Here is a 13946-nt window from a genome sequence, read left to right on the forward strand (position 1 = left end):
GGTGCTTTATAGTTGCCCCCGAGATCCGTTTCATTTTTGTCTTTGTATCCCTAGACTCTAGCGCTTAATCAACGTTTGCTGAATTGAATTACAGCAGCAAAGTGTGCCCTTAGAGGAAATCTTCTTTTAGGTAAATAACATTAGAGTGAACTGATACTATTCCATCCCCACCCCTCCTCCCAACCACACACTACCGGTTTTACATAATTAGGAGAGAAAGATTGGCCTCAAATTCTCCCCCAAGTGCACTAACAAACAGCCTAGCAGCTGCGGTGTGCGCGGCAGAGAAGGCAGGAGGAGGAGCGCAGTGTCACGCCCAGAGAAGGCCATGTGATAACCAGCTGGGAGGGAGGGAGGGGGGTGTGGAGCCTAGGAGTGGTCGAGTGGGCGGAACGCAGGACTCAGGAATCTTGGCTCCCCGCCGGACGGCGATTCCAGCTGCACCCGCGATGCTTTCAGCCCGCGGGAGAGTCGATCCCCGTGTTCGAGCGGCGGCTCGGCCTGGCAGGTGACAGGTGGACGGGCTGTGGGGGAGGGATCGGGGGTGCTAAGAAGTCGCAGCAGCCGTCCCCCACCCTCTCTCCGCCCCGCGTCTCCTTTCCCCTCCAGCCGGCTGTTTTCCGAGCCGTGGTCTGGCCAGCCTCCAGGTCAACGGCTCCCCGACGCAGCAGGCCCGTCGGTCCCGGCCGTTCTGCACCAGGAACCGCTTCGGGGGGAAGCGGCCGCCGCCCCCGCCACTTCCTCCAGGGCCCCGCGAGGAGAGCCGCTGTTTCCGCCGCGGCTGGACGAGGAGCCCAGAACGAAGGGTTAGGTGAGCCGGGGGCACGGTGGCAACGGCTGCTTTGGGACCGAGCGGCCGCCGCTGCCCTGGGAAAAGGAGGAGGTGGAGGAGGAGGAAGAGGAGGAGGAGTAGGAGAAGGAAAGCAAGCCATCCTCGCTCTCGCCGGCTCCACCTACCTCTCCTCTGATTGGTTGAGGCCCTCGGTAATGAGCGGCTCTCGTCTGGGATTGGCTGGAGAGTGCTGCCTATCAACCTTACCCCAGTGGGAGTCCGGGTTGCTGAGGGACGCTCCCCTGCAGGCTCGATTTGGGGAGAGGTTGGGGGCCCTGGGGCCGACTGACCCACCCCTGCTTTTAGGCGGCTGCCCCTGCCTGGACCTGTAGCAGACCAAGGTGGGCTTGGCAGAGTGGAAAGAGGATCAGAAACCTATGGGGCGAAACTTCAACTACGGCCATAGTAACCGAGTGGGGGTTAAGATAAGGAAGAAGATTTAGAGGCAAGTCCAACCCAGTGTGGGAGAAAGGCCTAGATTTCTCTTGTTAGGTGGAAGGGACGTCATGTCGAATTTTCATAACTTAGTTTTTGGGGGAATTTCATTTTCTAGGCCTGTTATCTGTCAAAAACCCACGTGGAGAATTTGTAGTCTATTGGGGGCAGCAACGGTAGAATACCAGGAAGTATCCAAGCTTCAAAGAGACAACCTAATTTGAATATTTAACCCCTTTTCTTTGCTTTTGTAGGGTATCGCCCTGGGGTGTGGGGGAGGGAAGTAATTAAAGGGTAATTGCAGTTCATGTCTTTTTTTTTTATTAGAAGGAAGTTAAACTGCTTAAATCTTATGAATTATACACGAAAATATCTTTGGACTACTCAAATTATTTCCACTAGTAATAATGTTAGAATAGCTTGATCCCACAAATAATTTCGTTTTTTTCAATTATTTAGAAGAAAATAGTATTCAAGGCTCTGTGTTCCTTGTTTGATGGTAGCTCATGTCCTGATGTGAAAATTTTTTACATGGAAAGATAGCTTTTACAGCTGTTATTTAACTATTGTTTGTCCCATTTCATATCTGAGTTCTTTTTTATGCTCTTAAAGTTAATCAACATGAGATTTTTAAGCATTAGAATATATAAATATTTGACCATTCCCTACCTGTTCCTTCAGGCACTGCCTTAAACTTGTGGGTCTTTTACCTTTGGTAAGTAGTTATTTACTTAAGAAATTCCCATTGTATCATGTGGTGAGGAAAGAACATTGGACTAGAAATTAGAAGACCCGAGTTCTAATTTGAATTTTGTCAGAAACTGTGGCCCTCAGCAAGCTACTTTACCTCTGGCCTCAGTTTTCTCTTTTTTAAAATGAGTAGGTAAAGGATTAAGGTTCCTTTCAGCTGAACCAAATATTGAGAACTCCAAGCCTAAACTGGAAACACTGGAGTTGGGGATTATGTAGTATAAGAGCTATGATTCACGTACCTGTGCCTGACTTTACCAAGGAATGGAGATTGTTTTATGTACAAAGTACCCAGCTCTTGCTCTTAAAATAGCTTCTCAGAGTGCAAGGGTTAAGATTGGCTACACTGATCAGCTATTTAGGACTGAGTGCTCTTTGTGGACAGTGGGAGGAACTTGTTCCAAAGGAATGGAGAAGTGCAGCTAAAAGTGCATATTTGTCACTTTTTGTGGGACCCAATTAGCAGGTTGGGAACATTGGACTAGTAATATCTAACAGTAGTACCTAGCAATATATAATGCTCTTACTATTTTCCAAGGCATGTTGACATCTCTTATTTGTGGACTTAAGGGAGTATTTTTTTAAATTACTATATTTTTATAGGAGATGATGTAGACCAAATTACCAGAAACTTTGTATAATATTATGTTCTGTTCTTCCCAGCCTTAAATCACACCCTAGAAGTAAAAGATATAGATTAATAATTTCAAATCATCCTGGAACTATTCAATGTTAATACAGTTATCTTCTTTCCTTGTTTCAATCCGTCCTTTACACTGCTATTTATATAGGCTTCCTAACAATTCAACTGCTCCAAGATCCTTAATGGATAAAGTATAAATTGGAAATCCTGGCCTTGAATGCCAGGATTCCACTATTGGGAACTAATTTATATTTCTACTCTTGTCCTATGCTATTCCTCTTAATGTACTCTTACGTATTAACTACATGTATTATGTATTATCTATATGTATTAATTATGTATTAACTATACCATAATATCACTCATTCTTGACCTCCCCCTTTTTTGTCTTTTGCCTTTGTCCGCTCTGTCCCTTTGCTTGAAATGAATCTGCCTCCCCTTTCATCTTTCTCTAATTTTTCTTTTTTCTTTTTTTGTGGGGCATTGTGGATTAAGTGACTTGCCCAGGGTCACACAGCTAGTAAGTGTCAAGTGTCTGAATTTGAACTCAGGTCCTCCTGACTCCAGGGCCCGTGCTCTAACCACTGTGCCACTTAGCTGCCCTGAAAATAGTCTAATTTTTGCTTATTGAAATTCTCAACTTTCTTCAAGATCTAACTTTGGTGATACTCATACTTATAGCCTTTTCTTCTTATATAGCATTTTTTTTCTTTATATAGCCTTTTCTGTCTCCTCGCTCCCAAGCTGGAAGTGATCTATTCTAAAATTCCTCATAGTATTTTGTTTATACCTCTCCATACTTATCGCATTGTATCATAGTTATATTTGTACATACCTTATCACCCATATTTGATTATAAGCTCCTTGAGGGCAAGGACTCTTTTTCTTAATAGGGCTTAATAAATGTTCATAGAATTGAATGCAACAGGATTACAGGTAGTTTCATTTAATTAAATAGATGTTATCCTTAAAATAGACATTTTTTTAAATGTGTAAAACAGAAAAAATTTCCCCATTGACTTGAATCATAATTTAAAAGATTGGCTTCAGGGGAGAAACAAATGTGGCTATAAGCCAGAAATTTTTCTTGATACTTAATCCAAACATCCTCTCGTTGACAGGTTTCAGGAAGGTTCACCACTAGTCAGACATTAGGAAAATGTCCATTGGGTAGGGAAAGGTTGGGGTTTAGGATGAGGAGCCATCAGACACTCCAACTTAATATCCTAGACTTCAGTCATCTATATGGAATAGCAGTTTCCTATGTAATTTCTTCATATTGTCGTTATACAATTAGTAGATCTTTCTTTTTGATTTGGGGGAAATAACCTCTCCAGGCAGAGTTCGTAGGATATAGTTGACTGATGGATATTATAGCAAAGTCTGATATAGGGAATATTTTACATCTTCTGACTTTACTTTTTTGAAATCTATTTAAATATGCTGTTTTGTTTTTATAATATTCAGGTGTCCTTTTGAATAACTTAGGAATTACCTGGGTAATTCAAGTAAACTAAAATTCACTTTAACTTGAAATATACAGAAAATTGAGTGACAAGTAGGATGTTTTGACAGTTAACTAAATAACTGTCTCAATTTGTCACTTTGACATAACTGGTATGAAAAAGGTACAATTCAAATAAATCTAGACTGACACTAAGGGCTTAACTGTCTTTTAGCTATTCCTAATTTGGTATACTAATTGGATTTTTAAACTCTTAAAATATATTTTCATTTAAATTACTTAGCAGTAACTCAGATTTAAATAGTACTTTGAGGTTTACAAAGTACTTTCCTGATAATCCCGTGAGGTAGGTAATACAAGTTTTATTAACACCACTTAAGACAGGGAAACTAAAGCTGAGATTCTGATTTACTGCTTGTAAATATTGGAGCTGAGACTCAAATTCAGGTTTGTTTAAACTCTCTTGCAACAGTTTTTTGACATGTAAAGGCAGGAAATACACATCAAAAGATGTGGTTCTTTGTTCCTTAAAATTTTTAAAAACATACTTAATTCAGCAAAAGTATTAATTATCTTTTGTGGCAAAGACTGCGGTGGGTGAGATATAAAGTTTACATGAGATGAGTCCCTGCATTCAGAGAGCTTTTAGTCTAGTGGGAGATAATGTATAATATTGGAATTAATATGTGTAATATTGATATAGCGCCTAACACATAATGCTTAATTTGCTCCATCTATCTTTCCATTTATCTAAGTATATTGGAGAGTTGCAAAACAAAGCACTATGAGTTCATCAGTGAAAATGCTTTCTGACTGGAAGGGTGTAAATCAGGGAAGGCTTTGTGGAGGAGATGGTATCTTTCAAGGTGGCTTGAAAGGATGGGTAGGTATTCAACAAGCTTAGAGAATGAGGGAGAAGACACTGCAAATATAGGGAGCAAGCAGCATGGAAGCTAGAAGGCCCAGGGCATGCAGGGTTTTGGAGCAGAAAGTATTTTGGTTCGGTTGCAGTATAGAGTGAATGAAGGGAAGTAATACGGGATAAGATTTTGAAAGGTTTTGTGGTATAATATTTAACACCAGGTATCCCAGGCAGAGGAGTATAACCTTGGCTTGGTATTGCCTACCAAATACTGAAGTTTTTGAGCCAAGTAGTGTGATATGCCCAGATCTATGTTTGGAAGATTATTTTGTCATCAGTATAAAGAATAGAATGAACAGGAAGTGATTGAAGATAGAAAACCTGTTGGGAAGTTAATATAATAACCCAGGCAGGTTCTAATAAAGGGCCTGTATTGGGGTCTTTGAATATTTAGAAAAGGGGATGGATATGGGAGATACTCTAGAGGTAAAATGGACAGAACTGGTAATGAAAGAGTAGAATGAAATATATTGTCAAAGTGGTAATATGGGGTGTGTGTATATTATATATAATACACCTCTTGTCAGAAATAGTGAAGTCAGAAAGGAGCAGATTTAGGGAAAAGGATAATAAGTTTGGACTGTGTATCAACAGGTTTTTCAAGAATTTTAGCAGTAAAAGATAAGGAAGATGAGATGATCACTAATGGCTTGGAGGTGTAAAGGTTTTTATATACTTTTAAGAATTGGGAAGATCTGAGCATGGCTTTTTTGTTTTGTTGTTTGTGTTTTAGCAGATGAGAAGAAGTCAGTGAAGAAGGAAAAATGAAAGGCTCATGGGGGGTGGGGCAGGAACCTGGAGAGGTAGGGGGGGGAATAGAATCAAAGGGGTTGATAGAGTGAGTAATTTTAGAGAAGAGGAGTAAAGATACATTGTTTTTTACTGCCAAAGGGAAGGAGGAGAGGGTGCTGATGTCAACGTATAACAATGAAATGGGGGGGAGGGGTAAAGAATCTCTAGTCAGTTGGCCTTACTCTTCCCAGGGAAGTGAATAGCTGTGTCATCTGTTGTAAGGGTGGGGGGTGGTAGTGTGGTTGGGTGCAAAAGGAGAAGAAAACAAGGTTTTCTAGTCCAACTTAAATGAAAAATGAAGCAACCTGTAACCTATGATTAACACATTGAATTTTTTTTGTGTATCGGTTGAACAGGAAGCCAGGATATCACACAGCATGGATCAGTCTAGGTCTAGTTCAGGTGGAGGTAGTGAACAGGCCTCTTCTCAAGACCACCGTCACAGTGAAGATGAGCGAAGATGGCAGCAAGAGCGCCTCAGCAGGGAAGAGGCCTATTACCAGTTCATTAATGAACTCAATGATGAAGATTATAGGTTAATGAGAGACCACAATCTCCTAGGCACCCCTGGTAAGAGATGTATAGCAGGAGAGAAATATTTTGACATTTAAGGAGGAAATTTAGAAGCATAGCAAGTGAGGAGTTCTGTTCAGAGAATCAGAACATTGGTTTATGCCTTAAAGTGACAAGGGGAAAAACAAACCCTGGAATATTCCTTTATGTTGGTGTAGGATAGAAAGCAGGAAATAATTCTGCTATACAAGCAACCTAACCAACAAAACAGGTTGATGGTACATAAGGACATCTGTCCCATAAGATGTTCCAGAGAGAGGTGGAGACATTTTTATATATGTGTATACACACACACACATACACATATTTACCTTAAGCAAAAATTTCACGAATATAATTACAGACATTATTCAAAGTAAGTCTACATATGTGTAGGTATCACTACTTATTTAATCATTTGACATTCTAGCTCTCATAAGAAGCTAGTGTACTCAGTAGATCTAATTTGACCATTGAATTATATATGGTAATATTTATTAAATGGAGTTCAAGAAGATTTGGGGAATAAATAATAGTTGATATTTCCAGATGCATTTCTTCCTTGATTTCTACATCAAATTAAGGAAATCCACAGAATTGTAGTCCAAAGTTTATGAACTTAGGGTAGCTTACCAGGATATCAAGGGATAAATTTAATTTGAATAAAAACATTTTTAAAAAAAGAAACAGCTATTTGGATTTTTTGGTGAATACATAGAATATGCTAACTAGAAGTTTAAAATTCTTAATTATTTATTCTTTGGGCCCAACATTTATACTGCTTTCCCTTTCCTTTAGCATCTCCAAAAAAATGAACATTTAAATTCATTCTGTTATAGTATGCTAAAGATTTATTCTACATCTCATATGTTCCCTTTATAAAACTGAACAATTAAAGGCTGACTTTAAAGTTTACATTTTCTAATTGCTTTTAGGAGAAATAACATCAGAAGAGCTACAGCAGCGATTAGATGGAGCCAAGGAACATCTAGCATCCCACCCTGACCTGGAGAATAGACAAACTGAGGGAGGAACTTTGGGAGGTACTGTGAGCACTTTTTCTTTACCTCCACAAGTATTAGACTTTATCTGAACATATATAACAGTGAAATATATTCGTTGTTGAACAGTCTAGACTTACATATTCAATTTTTGATTTGATACAAAATTAGATTCATTATTAAGTCTGGCTTCACTCTAAGAATATGCAACTTGTCTACCAAAAAGATATAATTAAACTAAACTTCAAATTGTTTATCAGTATAGACTGGAATGACTAAATGTCTAGATGCCTGATAAAATTTCCATGCATGAATATATACACATGGATATTTCTCTCTTATTACTACTACTTACTAAGCTTTACTCTGTGACTTTTTGCCTTAGTAATGAAGTAGTAAAAATATCCTAGGATTGTCATGGACTGCAAAAATTGGATATGGAAGAGGAATAGGTGTTAACTCTGTATGATAAAGTTAATTTTTTAAAAAAATTGTTCTCCTTGATTCCATTTTACATGTTTGAAAAACACAATAAAGGACATCTGGTTAGACATGCTGTGCCTACAGTCATATCATGTGTTTGAGTTATCAAATAAGGAAGTGATTTTAAATCATCAGTGTTTGTTTTAAATGCCTTTTTATTGATGATCTTTCCAAAGCTCAGTGGCAAAAAAAATTTAACCCATTTGCTTTCTCATACTCACATATATGTTAAGTTTAATTGTATTTTTACAAATAAGAAAAAAAGCAGCTTTTAAAAGCCCATGAAAGGGGGCGGCTAGGTGGCGCAGTGGATAAAGCACTGGCCCTGGATTCAGGAGTTCCTGAGTTCAAATCCGGCCTCAGACACTTGACACTTACTAGCTGTGTGACCCTGAGCAAGTTACTTAACCCTCACTGCCCCCCCCCCCAAAAGCCCATAAAACCAGTGAACTGATAACATCTTAATGGAAAAGAATTCATCATACTACCATATGTTTTGAGCCTATAGAGACTTTCCTTGAAGGTCATCTGGTCCAAAAACCTTCATTTTAAATATGAAGACCCTCATGTTACTGATTATAAGGCATTTCATCACCTTATCACCCATTCTTTGATTATGAGTAAGTACACTGAATAGATACAATGAAGATCTGTATTCCTATCCATTAAAAATTTTTCCTTTATTATCTAATTATTCTCAGGTTTACTCTAAAATATTTTCTTTAACAAGACAGGTCATAGTCATATTGTGAAACTATATTCATCTCCCCCTATTTTTTTTTTTAAGTGAGGCAATTGGGGTTAAGTGACTTGCCCAGGGTCACACAGCTAGTAAGTGTTAAATGTTTGAGGCCAGATTTGAACCCAGGTACTCCTGACTCCAGGGCCAGTGCTCTATCCACTGCGCCACCTAGCTGCCCCATCTCCCCTATTTTTGATAGTTATTAGTGAATGGAAGAGTTTTGTGAATAGAATGGTATTTTGTATTTGATTTGGTTTTGTTTTGTTTTTTTCTTTTTTTTTAGTGAGGCAATTGAGCTTAAGTGACTTGCCCAGGGTCACACAGCTAGTAAGTGTTAAGTGTCTGAGGCCAGATTCCACTGCACCACCTAGCTGCCCTGTACTTGATTTGTTAAAGCTATGGTTTTCTAAAAAGCTCACTCATAGTGTGAATTTTTACTTTGTTAGAATTTACTTACCTAGTAAACAGTAGGGGCAGGTAGGTGGTGCAATGGATAAAGCACCAGCCCTGGACTCAGGAGGACCTGAGTTCAAATCCTACCTCAGACACTTGACACTTAATAGCTGTGTGACCCTGGGCAAGTCACTTAATCTCAATTGCCTCAACCCCCTCCTCCCCCCCCAAAAAATCTAGAAAACAGTAGAAAATATAAGAGCTGTGTACAGACAGGCAGTACACAGCTCTCAAAGCATTCATTTATTAAGTGCAACAGTGTCAGGTGATCAGTTCTTTACTGGCAATTGTCTTCATAACTCCTTTTCTAAGCTCCAAACTTGTGGAAGTTCCTGAATAATAAGGTATAGTTCTTGAATTTCCATTTTAGGGTGGATCTTTATTTGGTAGCCGAGATTGATGGTTCTGATTCTTAGCTTTGGCCAAAGTAATTTTACCTACATAAAATGAATGTAACTACAAACTACTGTCTTTTGTTTCTCCCTACAATGAGGGTAAGATAATCTTTTTGGGGGGTGGGAGGCAATTGGGGGTTAAGTGACTTGCCCAGGGTCACACAGCTAGTATTTGTTAAATGTCTGAGGCCAGATTTGAACTCAGGTCCTCCTGACTCCAGGGCCGGTGCTCTATCCACTGTGCCATCTAGCTGCCCCCAAGGGTAAGATAATCTTAAAAGTCTTTCATTTTAAAATATAATAATGGTTCCTATTTACAAAGTGTTTTGTGATTACAAAACATTAATTTTGGTTTTTTTGGTTTTGGTTTTGGTTTTGGTTTTTTTGGTAGGGCAGTGAGGGTTAAGTAACTTGCCCAGGGTCACACAGCTAGGAAATGTCAAGTGTCTGAGGTGGAATTTGAACTCAGGTCCTCCTGAATCCAGGGCTGATGCTTTATCCACTGCACTACCTAGCTGCCCCACAAAACATTAATTCATAAAGTTTTGATAATTCATGAGAGCTAGGAGGGATCTCAGAGATCCTCTTCCACTCTCTTGATTGTACGGATGAGGAAACTTGAGATTCAGAGATGATTTGACTTGCCTAAGGTCACACAAGCTAGTAAGGATGTGATTAGACTTGAATCCAGGTCTTCCTACAACTAGTCTAAAGCTCTTTCCAGTGCATCATGGTGCCTTTTTTTAGTATTTCATACTTGTTCTGATGTTTGTTGTTTGAATATAGATTTATCTGCTGTGATTTTAAGTTTTGTGATGTTATGATAGTCCTAAAACTTTAAAGTGTAGTCAAACTTATTTTGTTAATTTTACTAACTTTGTTACTTCTCTTAGGCTTCCTGTGAAAATAGTTTGTATAAATCAATTTTTAAAATTTATTTAAATTCATTTTTTCAATTTTTCATAGATGCAGAGATCCCTAGGGACAGTTCAAATGGAGACTCCTTGTTAGAATGGCTGAACACTTTCCGTCGGACAGGGAATGCAACTCGAAGTGGGCAGAGTGGGAACCAAACTTGGAGAGCTGTGAATCGAACAAACCCAAATAGCGGAGAGTTTCGATTTAGTCTGGAAATTAATATAAATCATGAAAACAATGGATTTGAAGCTCCTAATGAAGAATATGCAAGTGTTCCTCATTCTCATGCCAGCAGAAATCATCCTGGAAATGGGCACCAAAGAGCAGTTAGTCCTGTGGCCAGAAGAACAAGGAGCCAGACCTCAGTGACTCTGAATGGTGACAGTCTCAGCACCCCAAGGACTAGAATGGCAAGAAGTTCAAGAAGGCGGAATTCAGTAGAAATGTCTTTTTCTATGTTGGGAAGGGTAAGGAGTAGAAATAGGGGGTCAGTAAGCGTTTCTAGAACAAATTCTGTAAATTATAATCTTCTGAGTGGTCATGCAAATCCCCAGGGCACTAGTGAATACAACATTAGAGAAGGGTTAGGTGCATCTTCACAGCTGCAGGGAAACAGGGGTAGAACTCCTGTTCCCACGAGGAGTGCAAGCCAAAGACAAGAACCAGTTCAAAGACAGGGCAATGCTGTGGATTCTGCAGAACGTAATTCACATAGGGAAAATAGACCTTTACAACAGACCTTTAGAAGGTCAGTTAGGAGGAGACATGTAGCTCGTGTCTATTTAGAGCCAGTTGGGGAACATAGAAGTACTACCCACACCCCACTGTCCAATTCAGGACTACTGTCAAGAATTACAGTAGAAGGGGAAGAATCCATTAGGCCCACGGCTGCTGTGAGGCGACATCCAACTATCACCCTAGATCTTCAGCTTCGAAGGATTCGTCCTGGAGAAAACAGAGATCAGGATAGTATTGCAAATAGAACTCGGTCTAGAGTAGGATTGGCAGAAAATACAGTCACCTTTGAGAGCAATAGTGGAGGCTTTCGTCGAACCATTTCTCAATCAGAACGTGCTGGCATTCGAACCTATGTCAGTACTATAAGAATTCCACTCCATAGGATTTCAGAAAATGGACTTGGTGAGCCGTCATCAGTAGCTTTACGGTCAATTTTAAGGCAAATCATGACTGGATTTGGGGAACTGAGTTCTCTAATGGAAACTGAATCTGAGTCTGAATTTCAGAGGAGTGGGCAACATTTAAGAGAAATGCATTCAGAGGTGAGTAACTCACATGCAGTTGATGGCAGTCAACAAAATGAAGTATCTTTTCAAGACAGACAGGCCCAAGAAGGCAGCATTGAAATGAGTGTTGAAAATGAGAGGACCCAATCTAATAACCTCAACAATGAAAATAGAGAGAACAGGCAATCTCAAGATGCAAACAATTTAGTTGAAAGTGGGATACTACCTATTCTTCGTCTTGCCCATTTCTTTTTATTAAATGAGGATGATGATGATGAGCACTTTAGGGGCTTAACCAAAGAGCAGATTGACAATCTTTCTACACGGAACTTCGGAGATATTGAGAGTGAACTAAGTAAAACCTGTAGTGTTTGTATCAATGAATATGTAACAGGAAACAAGCTCAGGCAATTACCTTGCATGCATGAGTTTCATATTCACTGTATCGATCGATGGCTGTCTGAGAACTGTACTTGTCCTATTTGTCGGCAGCCTGTTTTAGGATCCAATATAGCAGACAATGGGTAAAATAATGGAACTTGCTTTCATAATTATATTTTACCATAGGTTACCATGTGTTTAAGCATTCATTTTTTAGCCTATTTGTGATGAGCCAACTGGGATGAGTAATAATTTAGATAATGGTTTGGGCTATTTTCTTTAAAAAAAAAAAACTTGTTTGAAGAGGTAGGAAATTTGCATAAATTTTAAAATGCAAATGATAAATTACTTTAAAAAGTTTAGAAAATTAATATTGCTAGAACCAAATAATCTTTAATATGTTTTTATTTTGTTATGCTAAGCACTTTCATATATGTAGAAACAGTAGGATAAAATCAGTTTGCTTTATTGTTAACAGTGCAACAGACTTTATTTAGAATTCAAATTTTCACAGACTCAGTACTGTGTCAAGGAATTGGTGTCTAAATAGTCACTTATTAGCTTTTTGTTCTAAGAACAATTTCTTTTCATAAAAGAATCTTTTTGCTGGATGTTTGCTAAAAGTATTTAAGTTACTTGAAATGTTCGATTTAAATATGCAGTATACAATACATACATATGTATCTATTTTTAAGATTGAAATGTCCAGTCTGAAGACTACCAGTTTGGTTCTATTTAAACTTTTTGGAAATTTTTGCATGTGGTTTTACACAATGCTTAATGTTGATAAGTTCATCTTGGAAAGTAGGTGGATTAAGGCAACATTTAAAAATATATACAGTTGAGTACAATGTTTCTGACAATCTAACTCTCAGTAGGCAGCAAGCAATCTATTATAGTAAACAAGTATTTCTTTATAATATGTTTGAACTTGAAATAGCTATGAATTCAGAAATGGAACGTGAAAATTTTAGGATATCTAGATTTCTTTAACTTTGGTTCAACTTGTTTTTTACTTTATTATTTTGAAAACACAAAGAATTCTTTTGGATTATAAAATAATGTATACAATATGCACGGTTTTTCAAACTTATATAAAAAATTTTTTTTGGAAAGGATACCATTTCTGTACTGAATAAAATGTATAGATAATATAGCGAGTTCTCTTTGAGACATAATAACTATAATAAAATGTAGACTTTATATCAACACCAAAAGTCAATGTACTTTAAAAAAACTCCTTTCTATTTCTACAATAAACATTAATGCAAAGGCTGTGTGTAATATTTTTGTAATCATAGAATCTCAGAGTTGGAAGGAGTTGTTGGGGACCCATATAACCCATACATGGACAAGAATTTTTTCTGTGATATCTCTAGAAAGCAGTCTCTGAAGAACCCCAATGATATCTATGTCACTGTGTCTGAGGCAGTTCATTTTACTTTTTGACACTTCTCAGTTTTCATCTTATAGGCTCAGGTAGGTTAGAGCTAAAATGGGAACTTGGAGATCACCAATTCATGCCTTTCCCAAATCATGAATCCTACTTCCAAAATTCCTAGTAACTAGTCACCCAATCTGCAGTTGGTATCAGTACTGAAGCTCAGGGGTAATATAGGATCTGGATATATAGATCTGTGAGTCATCTCAGATGAAAATTATCTTATAGATGGTAATTACATCCATGGAAGCTTAAAAGGTCTCTAAGAAAGACCGTATTGGTATATGGTAGGAATACTATTGTGATGGAATATCATTGTGCTATAAGAAATGACAAGGATGGTTTCAGAAAAACCAGGGAAGATATGAACTGATACAAAGTGAAGTGAGCAGAACCAAGAAAGAGATTATTGTACACAGAAACAACATTGTACAATAATCAACTGGGAATCATTTAGCTATTCTCAGTAATAAAGTAATCCAAAATAATTCCAAAGG

General features: G+C 38.3%; 1 protein-coding gene across 4 annotated transcripts; it reads left to right on the forward strand.

Moving 5' to 3' along the window:
- The first annotated feature begins 373 nt into the window (after window positions 1-373).
- RNF6 (ring finger protein 6) lies at window positions 374-13362 on the forward strand. Of its 4 annotated transcripts, none has more exons than XM_043997580.1 (4): window positions 374-811; window positions 6196-6409; window positions 7327-7434; window positions 10432-13362. In XM_043997580.1, the coding sequence occupies exons 2-4, from the start codon at window positions 6217-6219 to the stop codon at window positions 12153-12155; spliced, it is 2025 nt and encodes a 674-aa protein (XP_043853515.1). In that variant the 5' UTR covers window positions 374-811; window positions 6196-6216; the 3' UTR covers window positions 12156-13362. The 4 variants fall into 4 exon arrangements, with proteins under 4 accessions (XP_043853515.1, XP_043853516.1, XP_043853517.1 ...); XM_043997581.1 differs by having other exon boundaries at window positions 400-508; XM_043997582.1 differs by lacking the exon at window positions 374-811 and adding an exon at window positions 1011-1173.
- The last annotated feature ends 584 nt before the right edge of the window (window positions 13363-13946 follow it).

This window comes from Dromiciops gliroides, chromosome 3 (assembly GCF_019393635.1).
Source record: "Dromiciops gliroides isolate mDroGli1 chromosome 3, mDroGli1.pri, whole genome shotgun sequence".
NCBI classification, from domain to species: domain Eukaryota; kingdom Metazoa; phylum Chordata; class Mammalia; order Microbiotheria; family Microbiotheriidae; genus Dromiciops; species Dromiciops gliroides.

Excerpts from the sequence above, each read along its gene's own strand:
- RNF6 (XM_043997579.1), top strand. The coding sequence starts at position 6,154 with ATGATTAACACATTGAATTTTTTTTGTGTATCGGTTGAACAGGAAGCC. Across the intron at positions 6,410-7,326 it reads CAATCTCCTAGGCACCCCTG|GAGAAATAACATCAGAAGAG; the intron begins GTAAGAGATGTA and ends AATTGCTTTTAG. Across the intron at positions 7,435-10,431 it reads TGAGGGAGGAACTTTGGGAG|ATGCAGAGATCCCTAGGGAC; the intron begins GTACTGTGAGCA and ends AATTTTTCATAG.